This window comes from Desmodus rotundus, chromosome 12 (assembly GCF_022682495.2).
Source record: "Desmodus rotundus isolate HL8 chromosome 12, HLdesRot8A.1, whole genome shotgun sequence".
NCBI lineage: Eukaryota > Metazoa > Chordata > Mammalia > Chiroptera > Phyllostomidae > Desmodus > Desmodus rotundus.
This window is the reverse complement of record NC_071398.1, coordinates 42,770,390-42,794,641: the sequence shown is the minus strand read 5'-3', so window position 1 is coordinate 42,794,641 and position 24,252 is coordinate 42,770,390. Positions and strand designations below refer to the sequence as shown.

At 46.8% G+C, this 24,252-nt stretch overlaps 1 protein-coding gene across 5 annotated transcripts; it reads right to left on the bottom strand.

Moving 5' to 3' along the window:
- Nucleotides 1-1,622: 1,622 nt before the first annotated feature.
- On the bottom strand, nucleotides 1,623-23,983 carry LOC112312939 (very-long-chain 3-oxoacyl-CoA reductase-B). 5 transcript variants are annotated; one of them, XM_045202940.3, is made up of 12 exons: nucleotides 23,721-23,978; nucleotides 23,354-23,400; nucleotides 21,575-21,650; nucleotides 21,233-21,343; nucleotides 21,013-21,080; nucleotides 14,076-14,120; nucleotides 13,812-13,846; nucleotides 13,525-13,606; nucleotides 13,100-13,165; nucleotides 12,544-12,693; nucleotides 12,253-12,345; nucleotides 1,623-1,868 (listed from the first exon to the last, which is right to left on the bottom strand). In XM_045202940.3, the coding sequence occupies exons 1-12, from the start codon at nucleotides 23,878-23,880 to the stop codon at nucleotides 1,638-1,640; spliced, it is 1,164 nt and encodes a 387-aa protein (XP_045058875.2). In that variant the 5' UTR covers nucleotides 23,881-23,978; the 3' UTR covers nucleotides 1,623-1,637. The 5 variants fall into 5 exon arrangements, with proteins under 5 accessions (XP_045058875.2, XP_045058874.2, XP_053771305.1 ...); XM_053915330.2 differs by lacking the exon at nucleotides 1,623-1,868 and adding an exon at nucleotides 2,015-2,379 and having other exon boundaries at nucleotides 23,721-23,979; XM_045202941.3 differs by lacking the exon at nucleotides 1,623-1,868 and adding an exon at nucleotides 2,361-2,438 and having other exon boundaries at nucleotides 23,721-23,969.
- Between the last annotated feature and the right edge of the window lie 269 nt (nucleotides 23,984-24,252).

Below are 24,252 nucleotides of genomic sequence, written 5' to 3'. Positions count from 1 at the left end.
TGTGCCCTAAATGCACTCCTCATGGCACTGGCCTCTGGCCCGGGGAGGGGGGGCAGTTTATCCTAGGCAGGAAGCAGGCGCAGATTAGGCATTGCCTGGGGTGGGGTGGGGCGGCTCAGTTTCTTCGAGAGAGCGGCTGAGATTCTGACCTGGATCAGAGAGACTCCAAGAGCTCCCAGCCTCTGTCCACCGAGTACCCGCACCACGTGCCCGGCTCTGCCCTGCACCTTGCTGCCTGGGCCTAGGCCAGCCTCCCCACCGCCCTAGGAGGGCAGTGGGGTCATTGCTCATCATGCAGCGATGTGGTCCCCAAGGCCCTGACTGTCCCTCCATCACATCCCACAGCCAGGATGTGGATGAGCGACCCCATTACTGGGGAGAAAAGATAAAGCCAGGTGGAGAGGGAGACTTTGTGTGAGCCACGGCCATGGTCCAGCGTGAGAGGGAGGGAGGAAGGGAGGCTGCCAGTGGCCATGCCCTCCGCTCAAACTGCAGTTGATTCGACGGGCACCAGGATAATCTCACTTCCTCAAGCCCTGGAGCTTCAACACAGTCCAAAACGGCACCTGGGCCCTGGCTGGTGGGGCTCCGCAGACTGAGCTCCAGCCTACGAACCGAATGGTCGCTGGTTCGATTCCAGGTCAGGACACATGCCTGGGTTGTGGGCCAGGTCCCCAGTTGGGGGTGTGCAAGAGGCAACTGATGGATGATTCTCATGCATACTGATGTTTTCCTCCCTCTCTGTCTCCCACCCTTCCCCTCTCTCTAAAAATAAGTAAATAAAATCTTAAAAAAAAAAAAAAAACAACCCGGCACCTGGGCAGGAAACTGAGAAGAGGCAACAGGGATAAGGATCTACCCCACCCTGGGACCTCTGGTCCCCCTTTCTGCCCCCCCCCCCCCCAGTGTGGGCCGGGCTCCTTTGCAGCCCAGTTTCTTTGCCACTGACTGTTGGCCCAGGCGGGTCATTTTCCAATGAGCTCCCGGCCTAAGGCAACTCCATCAAATCACCAGGACAGTGAGGAAGAGGTCCCCAGAGGTATGGAGGGAGCAACCAAGGGTGTCCAATGTCTGTCCAGCAAAGTCCTTGGGCCCCGTCACCAGCAGGCCAGATCTCAGCAGCTGATCAGGTTTGAGGAGCCAAGCCCGGGCCTCGCTGTCCCAGAAAGGAGAGTCGAAGAGAACTTCCCTAGCTCCCACCCAGCCCCGGAGCCCCGGCCCCAGGTCTTCTGCCACCTCCACCAGCTGTCAGAGTGCTCACACCCCTCCCTAGGCCTCAACCCTCTGTCCGAACCCCAGTTCCCCCTCCGAGTCCCCAGGCCTCTCCCTGAGATGCCACCCCACTCTGAGTATCTCTCTTCTTGCGACCCTGCCTCCTTTTGGGAGCCCCCTCCCATTTCTCATTTCCATTCCCCTCTGGGAGCCCCCCACTCCCCTCTACTTTGGAGGCTCTGCTCTCTCACCCCAGTCCCCTGGGGGCTCTGAGCCCTGTCCCCCACTTGGGTCCCCTCTGAGCCCCCACTTCCTCTATTCCTATAAATTCCTTCCTTCCTTTCTTCTTTCCTTCTATTTACTCACCCAAGTTCATCCTCTATGCCGGCCTTGTTCAAGGCAGTTCTGGGGACACTGTGGCGACCTCAGTAGCCTTGGCACTGCTCTTGTGGGACTGACAGGCCAGTGGGGCAGACATGTCTATCATCCAGAGTTGTCAAGTGTGGAAGGTCGGGGGGCTGGGGGAGTCCAAGGGGTGCCTGACATGTTTGGGAGTTGTGGGGGAGGGCTTCCTGGAGGAGGAGGCATGTGCGCTGAGATCCAGCCCCCATCTGGACCACAGATGTCATCTTGCAGTTCACACTATCCCAGAGGCCCTGAGGAGGAAAATGGAACCAATGCATCCCCCAGATTTTCTTCTTAAAAAAAAAACAAAACACTTTATTGATTTTAGAGAGAGAAAGGAAAGGAGTGGGGGGGAGAGAGAGAGAGAGAGATTTGTTGTTCCACTTTGTTACCCACTCATTGGTTGATTCTTGTATGTGCCCTGACCAGGGATCGAACCCACAACCTTTCCATATCTTGGGATAACACTAAGCAGCTGAGCACCCAGCCAGAGCTTCCCCATGCTTTCTTACAGCGTCACCTAATGCACTTCATGAAACATGAACTGGTTTCCAGAGGGAAATGTAAAATGCTCACATCCTTGAACTCCAAAACCGCAGTTCTAAGAATGCATTCCGCCTTTGCAATAAACACAGGTGCGAAACAGACGCCTCCGGGAAGATCGCCACGGCTACTCGGTTCATGGCAGCGACGAGGGAAAACCGTCAGGGGGGCGGGGTTCCACTGCGAGCGGCACCGCCCCCGATGCAATACAGTAGCTAGCTGATCAAAGACCGGAGGGAGCTCGTCAGGTTCTGGGGTGAAACACCCTCCAAGGCACACTGTTAGGCGAAAAATGCAAAGTGCAGGCCAGTGGATACAGCTGAGTAAGTGGATTTGTAACTCCAGGTAGAGACACTACCTAATCTGTACCCACGGTTACCTCTGGGGAATAAGACTGGAGGGAGAAGAGATTCCCACCTTTCAATTTATAAATCTATTCTTTTGGATTTTTTTTTAACTCTTTCTAGGACTGTCACAAATACACAGAAAGACACACAGATCATTCGTGCAAAGCTCAGTGAATTTCTACGGAGCGAACACACCCATGTAATCAACACGGGTCTCGGCATAGACCTGTCCCGACTCTCGGCCCTCTTGCATCCCCTTCCCAACCACCATCCCCGCCCAAAGTAACACTATTCTGGTTCCAACACCTCCGATTATTTTGGCCAGTTTTTGAACTTCATATAATTGGAATCACACATTATAACCAACACAAAAAATCTATTGTATTGCTAAACACTAGTGATGAACAATCTCAAGAGGAAATTTAGAAAACAATTCCATTTACTATTGTATCAAAAAGAATAAAATAATTAAGAATAAATGTAGCCAAGGAGGTGAAAGACTTATATATTAAAAACTAAAAAACCCCAAAACAAACAAAAACCAGAAAACATTGCTAAAAGAAATGAAAACCCAAATAAATGGAAAGACACCCTCACGTTCATAGTTTCGAAGACAATATTGTTTTCAGAACCATGACAATAACTCCCCAAAGTGCTGACAGATTCAATGAATTCCCGATCACAATCCCAATGGTGATTTTTGCAGAAATAAAAAAAGTTCCAGCCCTGGCTGGTGTGGCTCAATGGATTGCGTGTCAGCCTGCGAACCAAAGGGTCACTGGTTCGATTCCCAGTCAGGGCACATGCCTGGATTGTGGGCTAGGTCCCCAGTAGGGGGTGCACAAGAGGCAACTACATATTGATGTTTCTCTCCCTCTTTTTAAAAAGATTTTATTGATTGATTGATTGATTGATTGATTTTAGAGAGAGGGGAAGGGAGGGACAAAGAGAGGGAGAGAAACATCAGTGTGTGGTTGCCTCTCACACATCCCCAACTAGGGACCTGGCCTGCAGCCCAGGCATGTGCCCTAACTGGGAGTCAAATCAGCCACCCTTTGGTTTGTAGGCCAGCACTCAATCCACGAGCCACACCAGCCAGGGCGATTTCATTTTAATGTGAAGACTGAAGAGAGCTGATTCCTATGGAAATCTCTTTAATTAAAACATTCCAAGATAAGACATCACTGAAATTGTATTGTGGGTGCATCTTCTCTCCCCATACCCTTCTGACCCCTGCCTCCCACCGGAATCTACCAGCTGGGAAAATGTAACTAAGAGAATGTGGCTTTTTTTTATAATGTCCATTTGGGGGGAGAAGGGTGAATTAGGTTTATGATGGTATTTTGGTAAATTTTTATTTGTACACAAATTTAAATAAAATCCTGCTTCGTAAGCTCTAAAAAAAAAAAAAAAAGGTTATGTAGAGATTCAAGGACTTTGAATATCAAAGACACAGACAGGGCTTTAGTACCTGATGTTAACACTCTCCATAAAGCCACAGTGTGGCATTGGTGTATCTATCACACAGGCAGAATAGAGGGCCCTTGAAGTAGACCCTGAGGGCCCTGGCCCAGTAGCTCGGTTGGCTAGAGCGCCGTCCCCACACGCCGAGGTTGCGGGTTCTGTCTCCGGTCATAGTACAGATGATTAAGTAGATCAACAAATTCCCCCCCTCAAATAAATAAATAAAAGACTCTCAGTTGCTTTCCTATAAAAGATAGTCTTCTCAATAAATGGTGCCAGGACACCAGGTATTTGCACAAACCAAACTGAAGAGAACACCCAACCCACAAAACGGAGCTCAAAATAAGTGATGGATTTAAATGGAAAGGATCAAATTGTAAAACTCCTCGAAAAATAGACATTGGAGAAAATCTTCACAAACATGCTGGTAGGCCAAGATTTTTTTAGACAAGACACAAAAAGCTCTAATCATAAAAGGGAGGGGAGTAGATAAATCAGACCTCATCACAACTGAAAACTTGTTCTTCCAAAAAATGTGATTAAGAAAATGAACATGTAAGCCAAAACATGGGGTGAAATCGTTGCCATATGTATTTCTGCCAAAGAGGTTGAATTCAGGATATCTAAATTAGCTTTACAACTCAGTAACGTATCTTCAAAAGCATCCAGCAAAAGTTGCCAGAACTGAAAGGGGAAGTAGACGAATCCACAGTCGTAGCCGTTAATATGCTTCATGAATAACTGATAGAAAAGCAAAATAAAATAAAATAAAATAAAAAAATTAAAAGGCCATAGATCTGAACAATACAGCTACCGAACTTGAACTGATACGTAAAACACCGCATTCAACAACAGCAGAGTAAACGTTCTTTTCACCTGTGTGTGGCCCTTTAAGGTAGCTTCTGGTTTCCAGTTTCACCTGTGAGGAGCTTGGAAGTTGCCACTCAGTCTTCTCAGGTAAAAAGCTGCACAGATGGGAAACTTCAAGTCTAGAACGCTTAAGAGAAGCGAGGACGCAGGACAAAATCATGACTCCAAGACTGGAGAGACTCACAGGGGAACAGGTCCAGAGAATAAACTTACCAGAATGGAAACTCAGAAGCAGAAATCACTGAGGCCCTGGCTGAGTAGCTCAGTGGATTAGAGCATTGTCCCCATACACCAAGGGTGCAGGTTCGATCCCCCGTCAGGGCACATACAAGAATCAACCAATGAATGCATAGGTAAGTGGACCAACAAATCAATGGGGTTTTTTTTTTCTCTCTCTCTCTCTCAACTCAATAAATAAAAATGAAATAAGAGCCCAAAGAAAAAGAACCAGAAACTGCTGCTGCAGACCGAGTGTCAGGGCAGGCAAACCAGAACTGTCAGTGGTAAATCGCTGGAAGCTCTGTGTGGACGACTCAGAGTGAAAAATGCCAGGAGGACACAGTCATAGGAGGGCCCCCTCCCCGACGATCTGGTGAGATTTACCTCCAGGGGATCAGGTAGGTCCTCACAGTAAGTATTAGAGAACCCCCCCTGTGCTTCCGCTAGAGAGCAGGAAAAGGACCAGTTTGAAATTCTGAAGAGCCTCGCCTGCTGGAGTACTATTCGCTACTGTTACCGCACAGTGCCTGGGCCGGAGCGGGTCTGCCTCGGGCCGGCCGGTGGGATGGGGGTTCTTGACTTTGCGCAGGAAAGATTTCACAACACAAGTCCCAGTGATTGTGAGAGTATATTTATTAAAGCTGCGGGCAGTGAAACAGGAAGGGCCTGAGATAGAAGAAGCAGCAGGAGAGAGAAAGTCAGAGAAAAAGGGGGTCTTGGAGACACGGTCAGGGGGTTGGGCTGGGATGAGCTACCGCTGCCCGCTGCTCCCTGGGCTGCGAGTCTCGTGGGGACCCTTGGAGCTTAGGAGAAAGGAAGTAGGGATACAAGGTGTGAGCGAGCTCTATCCAGCACACCGCGGATCCTTTGTCTTCAGGCGTTTTATCTTCGCAGAGCGGACCCTAGGGGAGGTCTTAAGGGAGGGTCTTAATAGAATATTCATTAGCTTTCTAAGTGTGTCCTTCAATATGTTGATTCATCAAAATATGGGTATGGAGGGGTCGGTATTATTTTCTGGTTAGTTTTATTTTCTTTTTTTTTTTTTTAAGATTTTATTTATTTATTTTTAGAGAGAGAGAGGAAGGGAAGGAGAAAGAGGGGGAGAGAAACATCAGTGTGTGGTTGCCTCTCACACGCCCCCTACTGGGGACCTGGCCCACAACCCAGGCACGTTCCCTGACTGGAAATCAAACCAGCGACCCTTTGGTTTGCAGTCCCGCGCTCAATCCACTGAGCCGCACCAGCCAGGGCTGGTTAGTTTTATTTTCAAAGAACATTGTTGAAGAGGGACGGGACAGAAGCCAGTGTGCCCCAGGATGGCCTGGAATGTGCAAACCGTTTGCTCCTAAGCAGCCTTGGTTAGGGAAGATAAAGCCCTGTGATTCGTTAGCTGGCTCTAAATTGCTCACGTTATTTCGCCTTGTTTAATTATTTTATCTCAGCTTCCCTTATACCACTCGTCAAGGAATTTTCCTAGCTTCTTAGTACCCTGCCACACTGTCAGCCTAACTGACCCGAGGAAGGGAAATAATACTCAACAAGAACTCCAGCCCACTCTAGCCAACTAATGTCACACACCAAACCCAGAGCCAGGAAGCTCAGAGAGCACCAAGCAAAATAAACATTAAAAAAAAAAAAAAGACACCGAGTCATTGTCAAATTACAGAAAATCAAAGATAAAGGGAAACTCCTGAAAAAAGCCAGAGCGGGGTGGGAGGGACCCATCTTATTCATAGAGAAACAAAGATGAAAAGTGTATCTGATTTCTCTTTGGAAACCAAACGAGCAAGAAGACAGCAGAATCAAACATTAAATTGCTGAGAAAGAGGGGAGGGGGAGGCTGCCAAATTATGCTTCAAGAATGAAAGGGAGCCCTGGCTGGTGTGGCTCAGTGGATTGAGCACTGGCCTGTGAACCAAATAGTCACTGGTTTGATTCCCAGTCAGGGCACAGGCCTGGGTTGTGGGCCAGGTCCCCAGTAGGGGGCGCACAAGAAGCAACCACACATTGATGTTTCTCTCCCTCTCTTTCTCCTTCCCTTCCCTTCTGTCTAAAAATAAATAAATAAAATATTTTTTAAAAAAAATAATTAGAGGGAAATAAGGACTTTCTCAGACAACAATTGAGGGGATTTGTTGCCAGTAGATCTGACTATATTAATTTTCAAATAGAGCAGACTTCAAAGCAAGGAAGGCTATCAGAGAAAAAGAAGGACATTCCATATGGTCCATTTACTAAAATGACCATATTCTGGGCCATAAATCAAGCCTTTAAAAAATTTCAAGGGACAAAAAGTATCCTCTAATAACTTTTGAATTACATGAGAAGACTCTAGGAGTTAGATAAGTAGAATATCTTATGTGGAAAGTAAGCAACATACTTCTAAATAATCCACGAGTCAAAGAAGGAATAAAAATGGAAATAATAAGCCATGGCTGGTGTGGCTCAGTGGACTGAGTGCCAGCCTTTGAACCAAAGGGTTGCAAATTCAATTCCCAGTCAGGGCACATGCCTGGGTTGCAGGCCAGGTTCCCAGTAGGGGAGCACGCAAGAGGCAGCCACACATTGGTGTTCCTTTCCCTCTTTTTCCTTCCCTTTCCCTCTCCCTAAAAATAAATAAAATCTTAAAAAAATAAAATTTTGGGCATTTGGTGTTTTTCTTATATATTAAGGAGGTAAACATTATGTGTGTGATGAAGTTGTAAATATTTCCTCTGAGACTGTCACACTTTTCTTTGCTTGTGGAACAATCTTTTCTTGAATAATTTCTAAATCTGCTTAAGGAGATTTATTTATAATTTTTATTTTACGGCTCCATGACTTTTCCCAACTTTTTTATCATACAAAATTTCAAACATACAGAAAATTTAAAAGAAGCGTACAGTGGACAGCCATGTGCCTACCACTTAGCTTTTATTACCAACATTGTAACATGCTTGTCTTATCATGTTTCTACCCACTCTATCCATCACTCTATCCACTAATTCATCTAATGTATTTTCGGTGCATTTCAGGGTAAGTTGCAGACATCAGTACATCTTCCTTAAATAATTCCTGCATATCACTAACTAGAATTCAATATGATTCTTCCTGTTGTCGCTTTTTAACTTTCTGTATAAATTAGAAAGATTCTGTTCTGCCAAAGATAGAGGTGTAGGTAGACGCACTGTGCCTCCTAGCACAACCAAAAGGACAACAACAAATTTAAAAACAAAAAACAACCAGAACTGACAGAAAACCGAACTGTATGGAAGTCTGACAACTAAGGAGATAAAGAAGAAACATTCATCCAGACCGGTAGGAGGGGCGGAGATGGGCAGCCAGGCGGAGAGGACTCTCAGCAAGGAAGTGGCTGGTGGACCGGGATAAACCGGGAGGAACAACTGGGGAGTGAGACACACCGTGCAACCCAGGGCTCCAGCATGGGGAAATAAAGCCTCAAAACCTCTGACTGAAAAAATCTGTGGGGGTTGTGGGGTGGCAGAAACTCCCGGCCTCATAGGAGAATTCACTAGAGAGACCCACAGGGCCTTAGAACGTGCACATAAGCTACCCACCTGGGAATCAGCACCAGAAAGGCCCGATTTACTTGTGGGTAGCGGGGGAAGTGACTGAAAGCCGGCAGAGAGCTGAGCAACCAGCATTGTTCCCTCTCAGACCCCTCCCTCACATACAGCATCACAAGGCAGCCACGTGGGTTGCCCCACCCTGGTGAATACCTAAGACTCTGCACCTTACTACATAACAGGTGCACCCAGACAAAAAAAATATGGCTCATATGCTAAGAGAAACAAAGGAAAATGTACAGGGAACCAATAGTGATGAGAAGGAAACTGGGACTCAAATCAACGGTGTGGACCAGAAGGAAGAAACACACATCCAACCAGAAAAGAATGAAGAAACAAGAACTTGGAAAAATGAGGAGAGGCGTAGGAACCTCCAGGATGCCTTGAAACGTTCCAACATCCGAATTATAGGAGTGCCAGAAGGAGAAGAGGAAGAACAAAATATTGAAAACTTATTTGAACAAATAATGAAGGAGAACTTCCCCGATCTGGCAAAGGAAATAGACTTCCAGGAAGTCCAGGAAGCTCAGAGAGTCCCAAAGAAGCTGGACCCAAGGAGGAACACACCAAGGCACATCATAATGACATTACCCAAGATTAAAGAGAAGGAGAGAATCTTAGAAGCAGCAAGAGATAAGGACACAGTTACCTACAAAGGAGTTCCCATAAGACTGTCAGCTGATTTCTCCAAAGAGACCTTACAGGCAAGAAGGGGCTGGAAAGAAGTATTCCAAGTCATGAAAGGCAAGGACCTACATCCAAGATTACTGTATCCAGCAAAGCTATCACTTAGAATGGAAGGGAAGATAAAGTGCTTCTCAGATAAGGTCAAGTTAAAGAAGTTCATCATCACCAAGCCCTTATTATATGAAATGTTAAAGGGAGTTACCTAAGAAAAAGAAGATCAAAAAAATAGGAACAGTAAAAATGACAGCAAACTCACAGTTATTAACGGCCACACATAAAACAAAAACGAGAGCAAACTAGGCAAACAACTAGAACATGAGGGTTGTCATTAAGGGAGTGCGATGGGGAGAGGGGGGGAAAGGTACAGAGAATAAGTAGCATAGATGATAGGTGGAAAATAGACAGGGGGAGGGTAAAAATAGTGTAGGAAATGTAGAAGCCAAAGAACTTATAAGTATGACCTATGGACATGAACTATAGGGGGGGAATGTGGGAGGGAGGGGGGTGGGCAGGATGGAGTGGAGTGGGGGGGGGAATGGGACAACTGTAATAGCATAATCAATAAATATATTTAAAAAATATGGCTCAAATGAAAGAACCGATCAAAGCTCCAGAAAAAATACAACTAAACAATGAAGGAATAGCCAACCTATCAGATGAACAGTTCAAAACACTGGTAATCAGGATGTTCACAGAATGGTTGAGTATGATTGCAAAATGGGGGGAAAAGTGAAGGTTATTAAAAGTGAAAAAAAGGAAAATGTACAGGGAACCAACAGTGACAGAAAGGAAACCGGGACTCAAATCAATGGTTTGAACTAGAAGAAAGAAATAAACATTCAACCAGAACAGAATGAAGAAACAAGAATTCAAAAAAATGAAGAGAGGCTTAGGAACCCCCAGGACAATTTTAAGTGTTCCAACATCTGAATCATAGGGGTGCCAGAAGGAGAAGAGGAAGAACAAGATATTGAAAACTTATTTGAACAAATAATGAAAGAGAACTTCCCTAATCTGGCAAAGGAAATAGACTTCCAGGAAGTCCAGGAAGCTCAGAGAGTTTCAAAGAAGCTGGACCTAAGGAGGAACACACCAAGGCACATCATAATTACATTACCCAAGATTAAAGATAAGGAGAGAATCTTAAAAGCAGCAAGAGGGAAGGAGACAGTTACCTACAAAGGAGTTCCCATAAGACTGTCAGCTGATCCTCAAAAGAGACCTTACAGGCAAGAAGGGGCTGGCAAGAAGTATTCCAAGTCATGAAAGGCAAGGACCTAAATCCAAGATTTCTCTATCCAGCAAAGCTATCATTTAGAATGGAAGGCCAGATAAAGTGCTTCTCAGATAAGGTCAAGTTAAAAGAGTTCATAATCACCAAGCCCTTATTACAGGAAATCTTAAAAGGACATGTATATGAAAAAGAAGAAGATAAAAAATATGAACAGTAAAATGACAGCAAACTCACAACTACCAACAACTGAACCTAAAAAGAAAACAACAAAAACTAACTAAGCAAACAACTAGAACAGGAAAAGAATCACAGAAATGGAGATCACATGGAGGGTTATCAGCAGGGAAGAGGAGGGGAGGAAGGAGGGAAAAGGTACAGGGAATAAGTAGCATAAATGGTAGGTAGAAAATAGACGGGGAGGGTAAGAATAGTATGGGAAATGGAGAAGCCAAGGACCTTATATGTATGACCCATGGACATGAAATAAGGAGAGGGGGGAATGCGGGTGGGAGGGGGTGTGCAGGGTGGAGGGGAATAAAGGGGGGAAATGGGACAACTGTAATAGCATAATCAATAAAATATATTTTTAAAAAAGATTCTCTCACTCCTAAAATGGGAAGGAATTCATTCATGTATTCTTCTGCTTACGTGTCCATTATTACATGGGATTTCTGGTTCATTTATGTAGGTGCATGGTGTGAGGGATGGATTTGATTTATACACACACACACACTCACTCACTTGGGGGAGTCTCTATTTTTAAAATTATTTTTATAGAGATATAATTCACATACCAGAAAATTCATCCTTTAAGTGTGTACAGTTTTAGTGCATTCACAAAGTTTTGCAATCATCAGCACTACATTTATTTGTATATGTACTTATATGTATGTATCAGCGACTTCCAACCAGTGTGCCACAATAGTTTTTAAGATTTGCAATACCAAGCCCTGGCTGGTGTGGCTCAGTGGATTGAGTGCTGGCCTGTGAACAAAGAGGTTGCTGGTTGATTCCTGGTCAGGGCCCATGCCTGGGTTGTGAGCCAGGTCCCCGGGGGGGTGGGGGTGGGGGGTGGGGGGGTGGCCACGAGAAGCAACCGAGCAACGTATCTCTTGCGCATTGATGTTTCTCTCCCTGTCTTCATCCCTCTCTCCCCTTCTCTAAAACTAAATAAATAAAATCTTTTTAAAAAGTACCTGACTATTTAGTCAGGGGCACTGACCTCCTTTCCTTCAGATTGTCAAATTTAAAAAATGACAACAGCCAAAATACATCAATAGCTGTCTGGTGTGAATGAATCAAAATTGTACCTATTTTTTTGTCAGATCGGCAAAAAGTATATTTTTTGGTGTGCCACAGAATTTTAGTATAAATTAGCTTATGTGTGCTATAACATGAAAAAGGTTGAAAATCGCGGGTATACATACATTTACATATATATTTCTATCTCGCCCCCCAAATAGCTATCTAGTTGTCTCAGTACCACATATTAAAAAGGCCATCTTTCTGTCAGAGGTTTAAGTTGCCACAGTTGTCACCAAATATCCAGGTGTTCAAGTGTCCAATTCTCTTCCATGGGCCTGCTTGTCATCTCTTCACACGTGTGGGATAGCTGTGCTACCATCAACAGACCCGGCCCAGGATTGTGGGAGGCGGGGCAGGATGTGGCCACACCTCTTCAAGGTCTTTTATTAGAGGGCTTTACCTTTGCAACAGAACTGGTCAACAGATATGAAAACTTGACTCCCCAGCGACTGAGAGAAAACCAATTGGGCAGGAGGAGAGCCAGCAGGAAACTCTGGGAAGAAGAAGGACCAGGAATCAGGATACACTCCACCTGGGGGTTCCCCCCCCCATCTCTTCTCCTGTCTCTCCAGCCCAAGGTGGAGGCCCTCCCCTCCTCTGCACATCTCCTCACTTCAGAGGGAGGACTAGTGGACCTGGGCCAGGGAGTGTCCCGCCCAGCTCTTTGCCCATAGTTGCCCCATGGAGGCACCTGCACAGCATGTGTGAGGCACCCAGAAGTTTGGGAAGTGAGGCCAAGGGTGTCCAACGCCTGGCGAGCGTAGTCTTCAGAATTCATTATAGTCTTCCGATATTTCATGTTAGCGGTCATACTTGATTCGACCAGGAAGGGGTTCACTGTCTGCAGGCAGGAAGTGGGTACAGGGAAAAACTCCCATCTCACCCCAACCTAATTTCCCAGGCTCTTATTGAGAACCCCAGAGTTCCACCCACTTGAGGCGCCCGGACCCAAGTGTCAGAGAGCCCGCCCCCTATAGGCCCCGCCCAGACCCGCGCGAACCCGCGCCTGTCACGCCCTATAGAGGCCCCGCCCAGAAGAGACCCCGCCCCCGCCCCCTGCAACTACCAGTAGCTAGGGAGGTTGCTCCTCCCGATTGTTTCGAACCCCCTCTCTTCTCCGCCCTTCCCTGCCCCAACCCCGGAGCCTCTGCGGTCTCTAAGCCTCTGCCCCGCCTCCACAGCCCCTCGCCTTCAGAGCTGCCACTCAGGTCGCGTCCCTTGTGAGCCCCGCCCCCGCGCTCAGGCACCTGAACGAGGACTCCCTGAGCGAAGTACTCCGCGCCCACTGCCTGGGAGAAGCTCCGCACAAAGGCCTGCGGAGGAGGGAGAGCGCGGTCTCAGGCTCGCGAGCCTCCGCGGGCAGGGTGCCCGAGCTAGTCCCGGCCGGCGCCGTCCCAGCTCCCAGCTCCGCCCCGCGTGCTCACCTAAATCCCTGAGGGCTTCCTCGCTCTAAGCCCTCCCTCCATTCCCATCCCCCACTCCAGGTCTCCGTGCTCCTTCCCCTTTGTTCTCTCGTCCCCTCGCCTCCGTTTCTCTTAATAATAATAATTAAAAAAAAACAAAACTGGACTGTGAGCCAGATATCACACAGGCGCGCGCGCGTTCAGGGCTACGGCAGGAATCTCTCAGGTCGGCAGGATGGCCCTCGCCCGGGTCTGCGGGGTATGGGTACCTTAGAAGCTGAGTACGCTGAGAAAAGTGGATAGGGTTTCTTGCCAAGTAATGAAGAGATGTTGATGATGATGCCTTTGCTCCTGGAGGAGGAAGCAGAGCTGAAAGGTGGGGAAGAGGGGATCCAGGTGATTCCCGCTCCTCCACCCCCGAGCCACGCCCTAATCTGAGAAATGTCCGAAGGAAAGGGAAGTGTCGGAAGCGTGGGTGGGGCCGCTGGGGACAGGAAAATCCTGGAGGTTGGATCGGGGAGGATCCAGAGTGGAAGAGGAAAAACCGGCCTCTTACCTGGAGACCATCTGCGGCAGGACAATTGCGGTCATCTGCAGGGCGGAGACGGAAGGGCCTTATGTTTCCCTTTCCAATACCTTCATCTGCATCCCCCCCTCCCCAAGTCCACTCCCACCCCCTATCTTTAGTGGGGGAATATTCCCTTGGCACCTTCTCCACGGGTGGGGGGGGCGCTAGTTCGGAGAGGGGGACTCTGGGGATCACCCAGAGCGGTCAGAGCTCTGCTGACCTTGCACTTAGCTCCTCCCAGCCGGGTCTCACCTGGGCCACAGACATGATGTTGCAGTTTATAACATCCGAGAGTCTCTGAGGGAGAAAAAAACCCAGAACCATCAGTCCTTCTCTTCACCAACCCTGCCTCAACGCCCACCTTTTCTTATTTCCTAGCTTAGTTTTCTTTTAAGATGGGACACACATTTTTTTTTAAAATAGCATCTACTAGACTTTAAGACGCACATGGCCTTTGACCCATGAACTCCACTTCTGGACATTGATTTCTTTCCAAGACACTCACACACGTGGGAAATGAATTGTGTCCAAAGATATTGGTGGCCACATTGTTGTAATCACAGATAATAGGGAACATCCTCAAGGCTCATCCCCAGTGGGATGATTAAATAAATATGGTGAAGCCCGTGGACATGTCACTGTGTAATAGGTGACCACAATGGGTCAGCTGTTGCTTCTGATTCGAATAATCCCCAAATTCATAGCTGCTTGTAAAACGTACAGAGCAGAACAGTAGGCTGCCTGACATCCGGATAAAAATGACACATACAGGCTTCCATAGGCATAGAGAGAAAAAAATACCTACCACACTTTTAATTGGGGAGTCACTTTGGGGAAAATGGTTTGGAGGGAGAAGGGAGATTTTCACCTTCGTTTCATAAGCTTCTCCCTCTGGATTTTTTGACCCATAAACTTTTTTTTGAAGATTTTATTTATTTATTTTTAGAGAGAGGGGAAGGGAGGGGAAAAGAGGAGAGAAACATAGATGTGAGAGAGAAACATCAATCGGTTACCTCTCATAAGCTCCCCAACCAGGGACCCAGGCGTGTGCCCTGCCCAGGGATTGAACCGGCGACCCGGAGGACCTCCAACCGACTGAACCACACCAGTCAGGGCTGGACCCGTAAACTTTTTACAAAAGTACACCATACACACACCAAAGTGCACAGAATAAACACAAATCTTTCATCTCTAACCTTATGAAGAAATGCAGTATTGAGTTTCCCAGATGCACCCCTCCCCCCACAGCCGTGACCCTGGCCTCCTCCCCAGTTACCCACCACCTTGACCTCTAAAACACTCTAGAATACTTTCGTCCAGTTCTGAACTTCACGTGAGTGGAATCATACCCTGTATACCATTACACACTGTATGGCTTTCTCTGCTAAACATCCTGTTTATAAGATTCATCCATGTTGTGTGAAAGTAGCTTATTTACATCCCTTGCTATAACTTTACATTGTGTAAATACGGCATGTGTTATTTATCAAATCAACTGTTGATTGACAGTTAGGTTGTGTCAAGTTTGGGGCTGTCAAAATTTATCTAGAAACACTCCTGAAAGTGTCTTTGGAGTACGTGCGCACGCGTGTACAGCCAGGAGTGAAATGGGGGGATGATAGACCACGCATATTTCCCGTCTTAAGAGGTACCGCCAGTTTCCCCCAAATTGTCCAAACTTGCATGCCCCCTAGCAAAGCTTAAGAATTCTAGTTGTTTCACATCCCGACAACACTTGGTATTGCCGACTTTTAATGTTAACCATTTTAGTGACTGTGTAGTTGGGTCTCACTGTGGTTTGAGTTTGCAGTTGCCTAATAAGAATGATGTTGAATAAGTTTTCATAGGTTCATTTGGATTTCCTCTTTGGCAGAATGCCTATCAAATGTGGCTCTCATTCTTCACTGGGTTGTTTGCCTTTTTTTTTTAATTTTTAAAAAGATTTTATTTATTTGCTTTTAGAGAGGGGAAGGGAGGGAGAAAGAGGGGGGAAAGCATCAATGTGTGGTCGTCTCTTGGGCGCCGCCTACTGGGGGCCTGGCCCGCAACCCAGGCATGGGTGTATGTGTTCACGCACACACACGCACACACACACTGGTATGTTTGATGACGTCCCACAGGCCCCTCAGGCTCTGCTCATTTTTCTTTTTTGCTTTTCTGTCTAGATACTTTCAATTGTCTTCAGGAATGCTGGTCTTCTTTTCCCACCTGCTTGAATGTGCTGTGGGAACCACAGCGCCCCCTCTGGCCCAGTGAATTTTTCATTTAAATTATTGAGCTTTCCAGCTACACAATTTTTTTTGTTGTTCCTTTTAATACGTGCTCTCTCTTTATTGATATTCGCATTTTGTTCGTATATCATTTTCCTGATTTCCACTAGTTTTTTTTTGCCTATGGTTTCCTTTAGCTCACGGGGCATATTTAAGACAGCTGACTTAATATCTTTGACTAGCGATGTCTGGGTTTCCTCAGGAATGGTTTCTGTGAAACTATTTCTTTGCTATATATGGGCCACTCCTTCCTGTTTCTTTGTATGGCTTTATTAACTTATTTTGGTTGATAACTGGACATTCTGGGTATTATACTGTGTTAACTCTTGAGATCTGACTTTCCCATCATCAGGGGCTGCTGATTTTTGCTTGCTGCAGCTGCGTCCATCTGTGTGCGACTTTTCCAAGCTCTTTTTGCAACTGTATACTTCTCTGTGTGGCCCCTGAAGCTCCTGTCCCATTGGCTCTGTGATCACCCAGTGACCCATAACTAGTAAGGAGATTAAATCAATAATCGAAAACTTACCCGGGAAGAAAATCCCTGAGCAGATGGCTTCACTGGTTAATTTTACCAAACATTTAAAGAGCTCATGCCAATCCTTCTCAAACTCTTTCAAAAAATTTAAGAGGACTGAACACTTCCTAACGTTCTCTGAAGCCAACATTGCCCTGATGCCAAAGCCAGACAAAGACATTACAAGAAAGGAAATCTGCAGACAAATCTCCCTTTTGAACATTGATGCGAAAATCCTCAGTGAAGTACTAGCAAACTGAATTCAGCAGCATATTAAGAGCATTATACACCATGATCAAGTAGGATATATTCCTGGAATGGAGGGATGGTTTGACATATGGAAATTGATTAATGAAGCCCTGGCTGGGTGGCTCAGTTGGTTGGAGTGGCATCCCATACACCAAAAGGTTGTGGGTTGAATTTCCAGTTAGGGCACATACCTAGGTTGTGGGTTTGATCCCCAGTTGGGACGCTTACACGAGGCAACTAGTGGATGTTTCTCTCTCTCTCCTCTCTCTCTCTTTCCCCCTTCCTCTCTCAAATCAATAAACATACCCTTGGGTGAGAATTTTTTAAAAATAAATTAATTAACATAATATAACAGATTAACAAAATAAAGGCAAAAGCCATATGATCATCTCAATTTGCACGGGAAAAGCGTCTGACAAATTTCAACATCCTCTCATGATTAAAACACTCCATAAACTAGGAATAGTAGGAAGCTACTTCAACGTAATAAATATATGAATAATAAACATGAAAGGCCCACAACATGCTTCATAGTGAAACACTGAATGCTCTTCCCGCTTTTACCATTTCTATTCAACATGGTATTAGAAGTTCTAGCCAGCGCAATTAAGCAAGAAAAAGAAATCAAAGGCATCCAAACTGTAAAGGAAGAAGTATGATTATCTCTAGTCACAGATGATACAATCTTATCTATAGAAAATCTTCAAGATTCGCCCTGGCTGGTGTGGCTCAGGGGATTGAGTGCCTGCCTGCAAACCAAACTGTCGCCAATTCGATTCCCAGTCAGGGCACATGCCTGGGTTGTCTGCTAGGTCCTCAGTAGGGGGCGCATGAGAGGCAACCGCACATTGATGTTTCCCTCTCTTTCTCCCTCCCTTCCCCTCTCTCCAAAATAAATAAAATCTTTTTTTAAAGAAAATCTTAAAGATTCCACTAAAACAGTGAGAACTAATAAATGAATTTGCAAAGTAGCAGGATAAAAAGTCAAAACACAAACACACAAATCTGTTGCATTTCTATACACTAACAACGAATAATCTGAAAGTAGTGTTACAAAAATGATTCCACCTACAGTAGCATCAAAAAGAATAAATATCCTTAAGGATTAATATAAGTACGCAGGAAAAGCTTATGTACTGAAAAATACACAACATTAGTGAAAGGTATTAGAGAATAGATAAATAGTTGGAAAGATCCCGTGTACATGGATTGGGAGAGAGTATTGCTAGGATATCAATACTATACGAAGTGATCTATAAATTAAATGCAATCTCTATGAAAACCTTAACAGCATTTTTTTTTTTTTGCAGAAATAGAAAAACCCACACTGAAATTTATATGCACTTTCAAGGGGCCCTGACTGGCTAAACTAATGTTGCATACATCATTTGCACTTCCGGGTATATATGTCCCAAAGAATTAAAAGGCGGGACACAAACCGATACTCGCACACCAATGTTCACAGCAACATTACTCACAACAGCCAAAAGGTGGAAACAAGCCAAGTGCCCGTCAAATGAATGAATGGAGAAAGGAAACATGTATATATACAACGGAATGTTATTGTCTGAAAAAGAAAGGGAATTGTGGTACATGCTACAACATGAACGAACCTGGATCATATTATGCTAAGTGAAATACACCAGGCACAAAAGAACAGATACTGTATGATCCCACCTATATGAGTTACCTAGAGTATTCAAATTCACAAAGACAGAAAGCAAAATGGAGGCTGGGGGCAGGGAGAGACGGCGAGTCATTGTTTCACGGGTACAGATTTCAGTATGGGGTGCTGAAAGAGTTCTGGAGATGGATAACGGTGATGGCTTTACAACCAGGAGAATGCATTAACGTCACTGAGCTATCCACTCAAACGGAGTTCAAATGGTAAAATTCATGTCGTGTGTGTTGTCATAATTAAAGAAAAAATAAAAGAAATGAAGTTCTGAAACTTGCTGTAACATGGATGACACTGAAAAGATTACGCTCAGTGGAATAAGCCAGACTCAAAAGAAAAAAGATTCTATAATTCCATTTGTATGAAGTGCCTAGAATCAGCAAAAGCGAAGAGACAGAAAGGCCCTGGCTGGTGTGGCTCTGTGGACTGAGTGCCAGCCTGTGAACCAAAGGGCCACAGGTTCGATTCCCAGTTGGGGCACATGCCTGGGTTTCAGGCCAGGACCCCAGTGGGGGACACAAGACAGGCAATGATACAGTGATGTATCTCTGCCTCTCTTTCTCCCTCCCTTTCCTTCTGTCTACAAATAAATAAATAAAATCTTTTAAAAAATAATAGCTAACATGGAGCACACAACTTAAATTTATGTGCATTGCTTCATTCTATTGTCATAACAGCGCTGTGAGGCCAGCAAAAATATTTATTCCTATTTTACAGATAAGAAACTGAGGCTCAGAGAAATAAAGCCATTTACCTGAAGTCACATAACTGATAGAAAACAAAGCCAGAAATTTTACCATCCATGTGTTCTTTATCAGACAGCTACTGGAGGATGCGCTCCAACAAAATGAAGGAGTAAGCCAGAAAGTGCTATGGCATGTGATAGAAAATACAGAGGCTTCCTAGGAAAAAGATTCAGGGAGGCCCCAGGATTTGTGGCAAAGAGGGTAACCAGTTCAAAATGTTTTTGGATTACAGTATGGAGTTGAAGAAACGATACGTACATAGAAACTCAAGTATGTGCAAAATCAAGACAAAGTTGTTAAAGAAAAGAAAAATCATCAGAGCCCACTCCTTGGCTCAGCTGTGGGCAGTGTTTTCATATGCACAGTAATGTGATTCTGCAGCCTCATCGATGAACTATCTTGCTGGGGGATCGGAGCCTGGGAGGGTGTGTGTTTGTGGCGCAGGCACACGTGTCTCTGCACTGGAACTACGTACTCCTCACCTCGCCTTGTGGGCAGCCACTAAATAATGGCTAAAACTCAGAAATCAAGATGTACACAATGAACATATTCTTTAAAAGGATGAGTTATCTAGCCATCCTTTCGCTGGTTTGTGCTACTGTCCAATGAGCGTGTAGTGAGGGCCGTGAGCTATCTATCGCCTAAACAACACACGCGCATCCGCCAGAGCTCTGCTTTTCCTTGGTGTAATGTTTGGGGAGGGGGGAAGATATCAGTTATCTTTAACGACGCTTGCAGAACTATGTGACTTGGTTAGGGCATCATCCCAATACACCAAGGCTGTGGGTACAGTCCCTGGTCAGAGCACATAGAAGAATCAACAAATGAATGCATCAATTAGTGGAACCACAAATCTCTCTCTCTCTCTCCCCCACACACACAAAAGTAAAGTACAATTCAGTTTTTTAAATACAAATTTAAAAAATCAATAGATAATTATATATTTTTTAGGTTTAAAATATATATATTTTAGTATCAGGGCACATGCCTGGGTTGCAGGTAGGGGGCGCGCGAGAGGCAACCATACATTGATGTTTCTCTTTCTCCCACCCTTCCCCCCTCTAAAAATCAATCAATAAATAATCTTTTTAAAAAAGATTTTATGTACTGATCTTTAGAGAGAGGGGAAGGGAGAGAGAAAAAGAGGGAGAGAAACACCAATATGTGGCTACCTGTCGCGCACCCCTCACAGGGGACCCTGCCGCAGCCCAGGCATGTGCCCTGACTGGGAATCGAACCGGCGACCCCCTGGTTTGCAGGTTGGTGCTCAATCCACTGAGCAACACCATCCAGGGCCACAAATAATTACATTTAATTTAACAAAGGAGGTAGGCGTCTGAAACTGAGCTACAAGGGATCATGTGACTCCCATCAGAAGAAGTATGGGGGTATAACTACAGGTGATTAAGAAAAAAGAAGCTATGGATTCAAGAATGACCCCAAACAAAAACTTAGAAAACCACGGACTCTGAAATGACAGGCACCCGTTTTCCCACGCGGGTCATTCCCCGCTAAAGTAAGCACCAGGGACTATAAAAGGGCAGAACCAGAGAACTTGAAGAGTTATACTGGTTGGGCAATGCAGAAGGGCTCCCTGTCTCAGAGGACCACCTTCACGTCCTAGATATCAGAGATGTGCAGCTTTGAAAACAATTTTCCGCGCGGGTTTCCCGACAGAGGGCAGTAGTGGAAGCAAGAGGTGCTGGGCGGGCGCGTACTCGGTTTCACTCACTTTGGCGACGTTCTCACAGTCGAGCAGTTTACTCGGGCTACTTGCGTAGAGAATGCCCACATTGTTCACTGAGTGAGAGAGAAGTTGTTTATGTCACTCCAACAGTCCCCCGGGGAGACCGGTTGGGAGCAGAGGGAGGGCGACCACAGAGGGTTCCCGGTCAGGGTGAGCCTGTGGGCATTTGAGGGCAGGGCTCCGCCAAGCAGGCTTGGGGACATACCCAGGACTCCAATCTCCAGGCCCTTCAGTCCTGCCTTAACGGCCTCGTAGATCTCCAAGCCACCGGTGAAGTCTGCCTGGATGACTCTAGTGACCGTGCCATGAAGCCGCTCTGGGAACAGGGGCAGTGGGAGCCAGGCCCTGAGCTGGAACGAGTCCCACTGTGCCCCCACCAGACCCCAGTCCCCGCGTTCAGCCCCAGCCTCTGCCCCATCCTTCCCTCCCAGGGCCCAGATGCAGCTGAAGCCCCTCCCCTGCCTCCGCCCGACCACGCCCCTGGACACGCCTCCATCTAGCCGAGCACGGTTCCCAACGTTCCCAGCAGGCCCCCTCTGGCTGTCACCTATCTCCTTTGCCTCATGCTTCAGCTTGCTCAGGTTTCGACTGATGAGGACGATGTTCAGACCTCTCCGGGCGAGCTGTGGGGGGATTCAATCGTTTATTCAGCAACTCCACGAATATGTACTGTGCGCTGACTGCGTGTTGCAGAGTGTTGTAAGTGCTGTGGCTGCCGAGGTGAGCAACAGAGAAGAACAAAAGCCTGCCCTCCAGCAGCAGGCTTTCTGGGAAAAGAGCATTCCAGGCAGATGGAACAGCAGGTGCAAAGGCCCTTGCACAAAGGCTGGCAGCTTAGAGGACAGCCTAGAGTCCAGCGAGCGCTGAGCGAAGTGACCTATCATATAGCAGCTCAGTGAGGTGGGCAAGGGAGCAGATCATAGAGCCTCAAATGCCCCAGTAAAGGCTTTGGCATTTATTCTCAGTGATATAAGAATCCAATCATTCAAGTGTTCACTCCTTTCTTCGTTCATACATTTATTCAAAACGTACGTGCTGGCACCTGCTCTTTGCTGGGTGGTGCGGGGATGACAAGGTGCCCATAACAGACTCAGTCTCATCCCCTCCTCTCCACCCCGAACTCAGCAGCCAGAGGGCTCTTTCAATACAACAAACCTGCCCCTCCCTCTCCTGCTCACTCAGAACCTGCCTTGACTCCCTAGGGAAAAGATGGGTATAGGGTATGACTCCAAACTTTTGACCTTTTAGCTAAAGTCACTTCTTGGTTCTTATAGAGTTTTTTGGGGTGTTTTGTTTTTTTGGTATTTTTTTCTTTTAGATTTCTTGGGATTTTCTATGAAGATAATCATACCATCTGTAAAGGGAGACCATTTTATTTCTGTCTTTCCAAAACGTCTGTTGACTTCATTATTTTTTAAAGATTTTATTTATTTATTTTGAGAGAAAGGGGAAGGGAGAGAGAAAAAGAGGGAAATATCAATGTGTGGTTGCCTCTTGCATGCCCCCTACTGGGGAATCTGGCCTGAAACCCAGACTCGTGCCCTGACTGGGAATCCAACATGCGACCCTTTGGTTCACAGATCAGTACTCAATCCACTGAACCACACCAGCCAGGGCACATGTCTGGCGACTTTAAATGGCACTGAGAGCCCTGGCTGGTGCACTCAGTGGATTGGGCGCTCACCTGTGAACCAAAGGGTCGCCAGTTTGATTCTTGGTCAGGCCACATGCCTGGGTTGCCGGCCAGGTCCCCAGTAGGGGGCGCGCGAGAGGCAACCACACATTGATGTTCTTCTCCCTCCCTCCCTTCCCCTCTCTCTCAAAATAAATTTTAAAAATATTTTTAAAAAATAAATGGCACTGAGATGTTGATGATGCTTATATGTGTGTCTCCACCTGGACATTCCCTCCAGAGCAGCACACCCAACTGCATACTTCTCAACTCAGACACCTAACTGGAATCTCAAACGTGAAAGGCCCAAACTAAACTCCTGTTTCCCACCAACTTGTTCCTCACTCAGTTCAACCCAAACTACAAACCAATAATATCCCTCATAAGCTTGAACACAAAGATCCGCAACAAAATAGGTAAATCCATAAGTATGCTTTCAATGAACGAATCCGGGCGATGGTGGGGGGATGCCAAAAGACAGTAGAAGCCCAGTGTAAACACGTGCCCCAGGCTGAGGAGCAGAGGGAAAGCTCTCTGAAGGAGAGGACGTCCGAGGGAACCAAAGTAAAGGATTCTCAGTCCGACAGGGGTATCTGACCACATGCAAACAGACAGAAGCCCCCACCACCCACACGGCTCCGCACCCGGGCTCACCTCGTGTGCATAGGCCCTGCCGATACCACCGGTGGCTCCTGTCACCACTAGAGAGGAGAGAAGGAGGACGAGCAGGAGGGCTACCCCGGACACTTTGACCCAGCCCCACCTCAGTCCCCCTCACTGACACCCCACGCCACACCGTTCTTGTCTTTTTCCCTCATGTGCGCGGGCTCTGACACTCCCTCCCCTGCCCTGCACAGTTGCGGGGACCCCATGCCTCCCTGGCCCTGGCCGGCCCAGCCTTCACTTTTGCTTCCAGAAGTGCCCTCTGCCTCTGCTTAGATTAGGGACCCTCACTTGTCATCTGTCCTCGCTCCTGCGGTCCCCATCCCTACCCACCTGACACAGAGCCCTTGCCTCTCACCTGCCCAGGCTCCGTGCGACCTGAGCCAAGGGGCACCCCGGCGTACCTGGGGCAGCAGGTACACATAGGCTGTGCAGCCCACCCCCCAGGCCGCCCACAGCAGCAGGCACACGGCAGTCACCGCCCCCAGCATTCTCAGCGGGTCCCACTCCGACTCCATCGCAGCCCCCTGGAAGTCACCAGACACAGGTCCAAAACTAGGATGCTGCTCTTGGGTGCAGCTATTTGCACCCTCACGTGCCTACTGCGCGTTAACCCCTCCCACAGGACAAGCCCTCGGCCCCGCCCCTCACTGTAGCGGAGCCTCTCCCAGTCCAGACTAGAGCCCTGCCCAACAGCCCAGCACCGGCTGTGTTAGGATCTAATTAGGTCACGCTTGGGCTGAATGCCACCCTCCCCCTGCCCTGCAGGCCTGTTGAAAGCCTCATCGCTCCTCCCACAGGGCTGGGTAAAGCATGCCCACAAGTGACCTTGGCCTGGGTCACTGAACTCACGTTGGGAGCAGGTGCGAGCCTTATGTGAGTTTCATCAG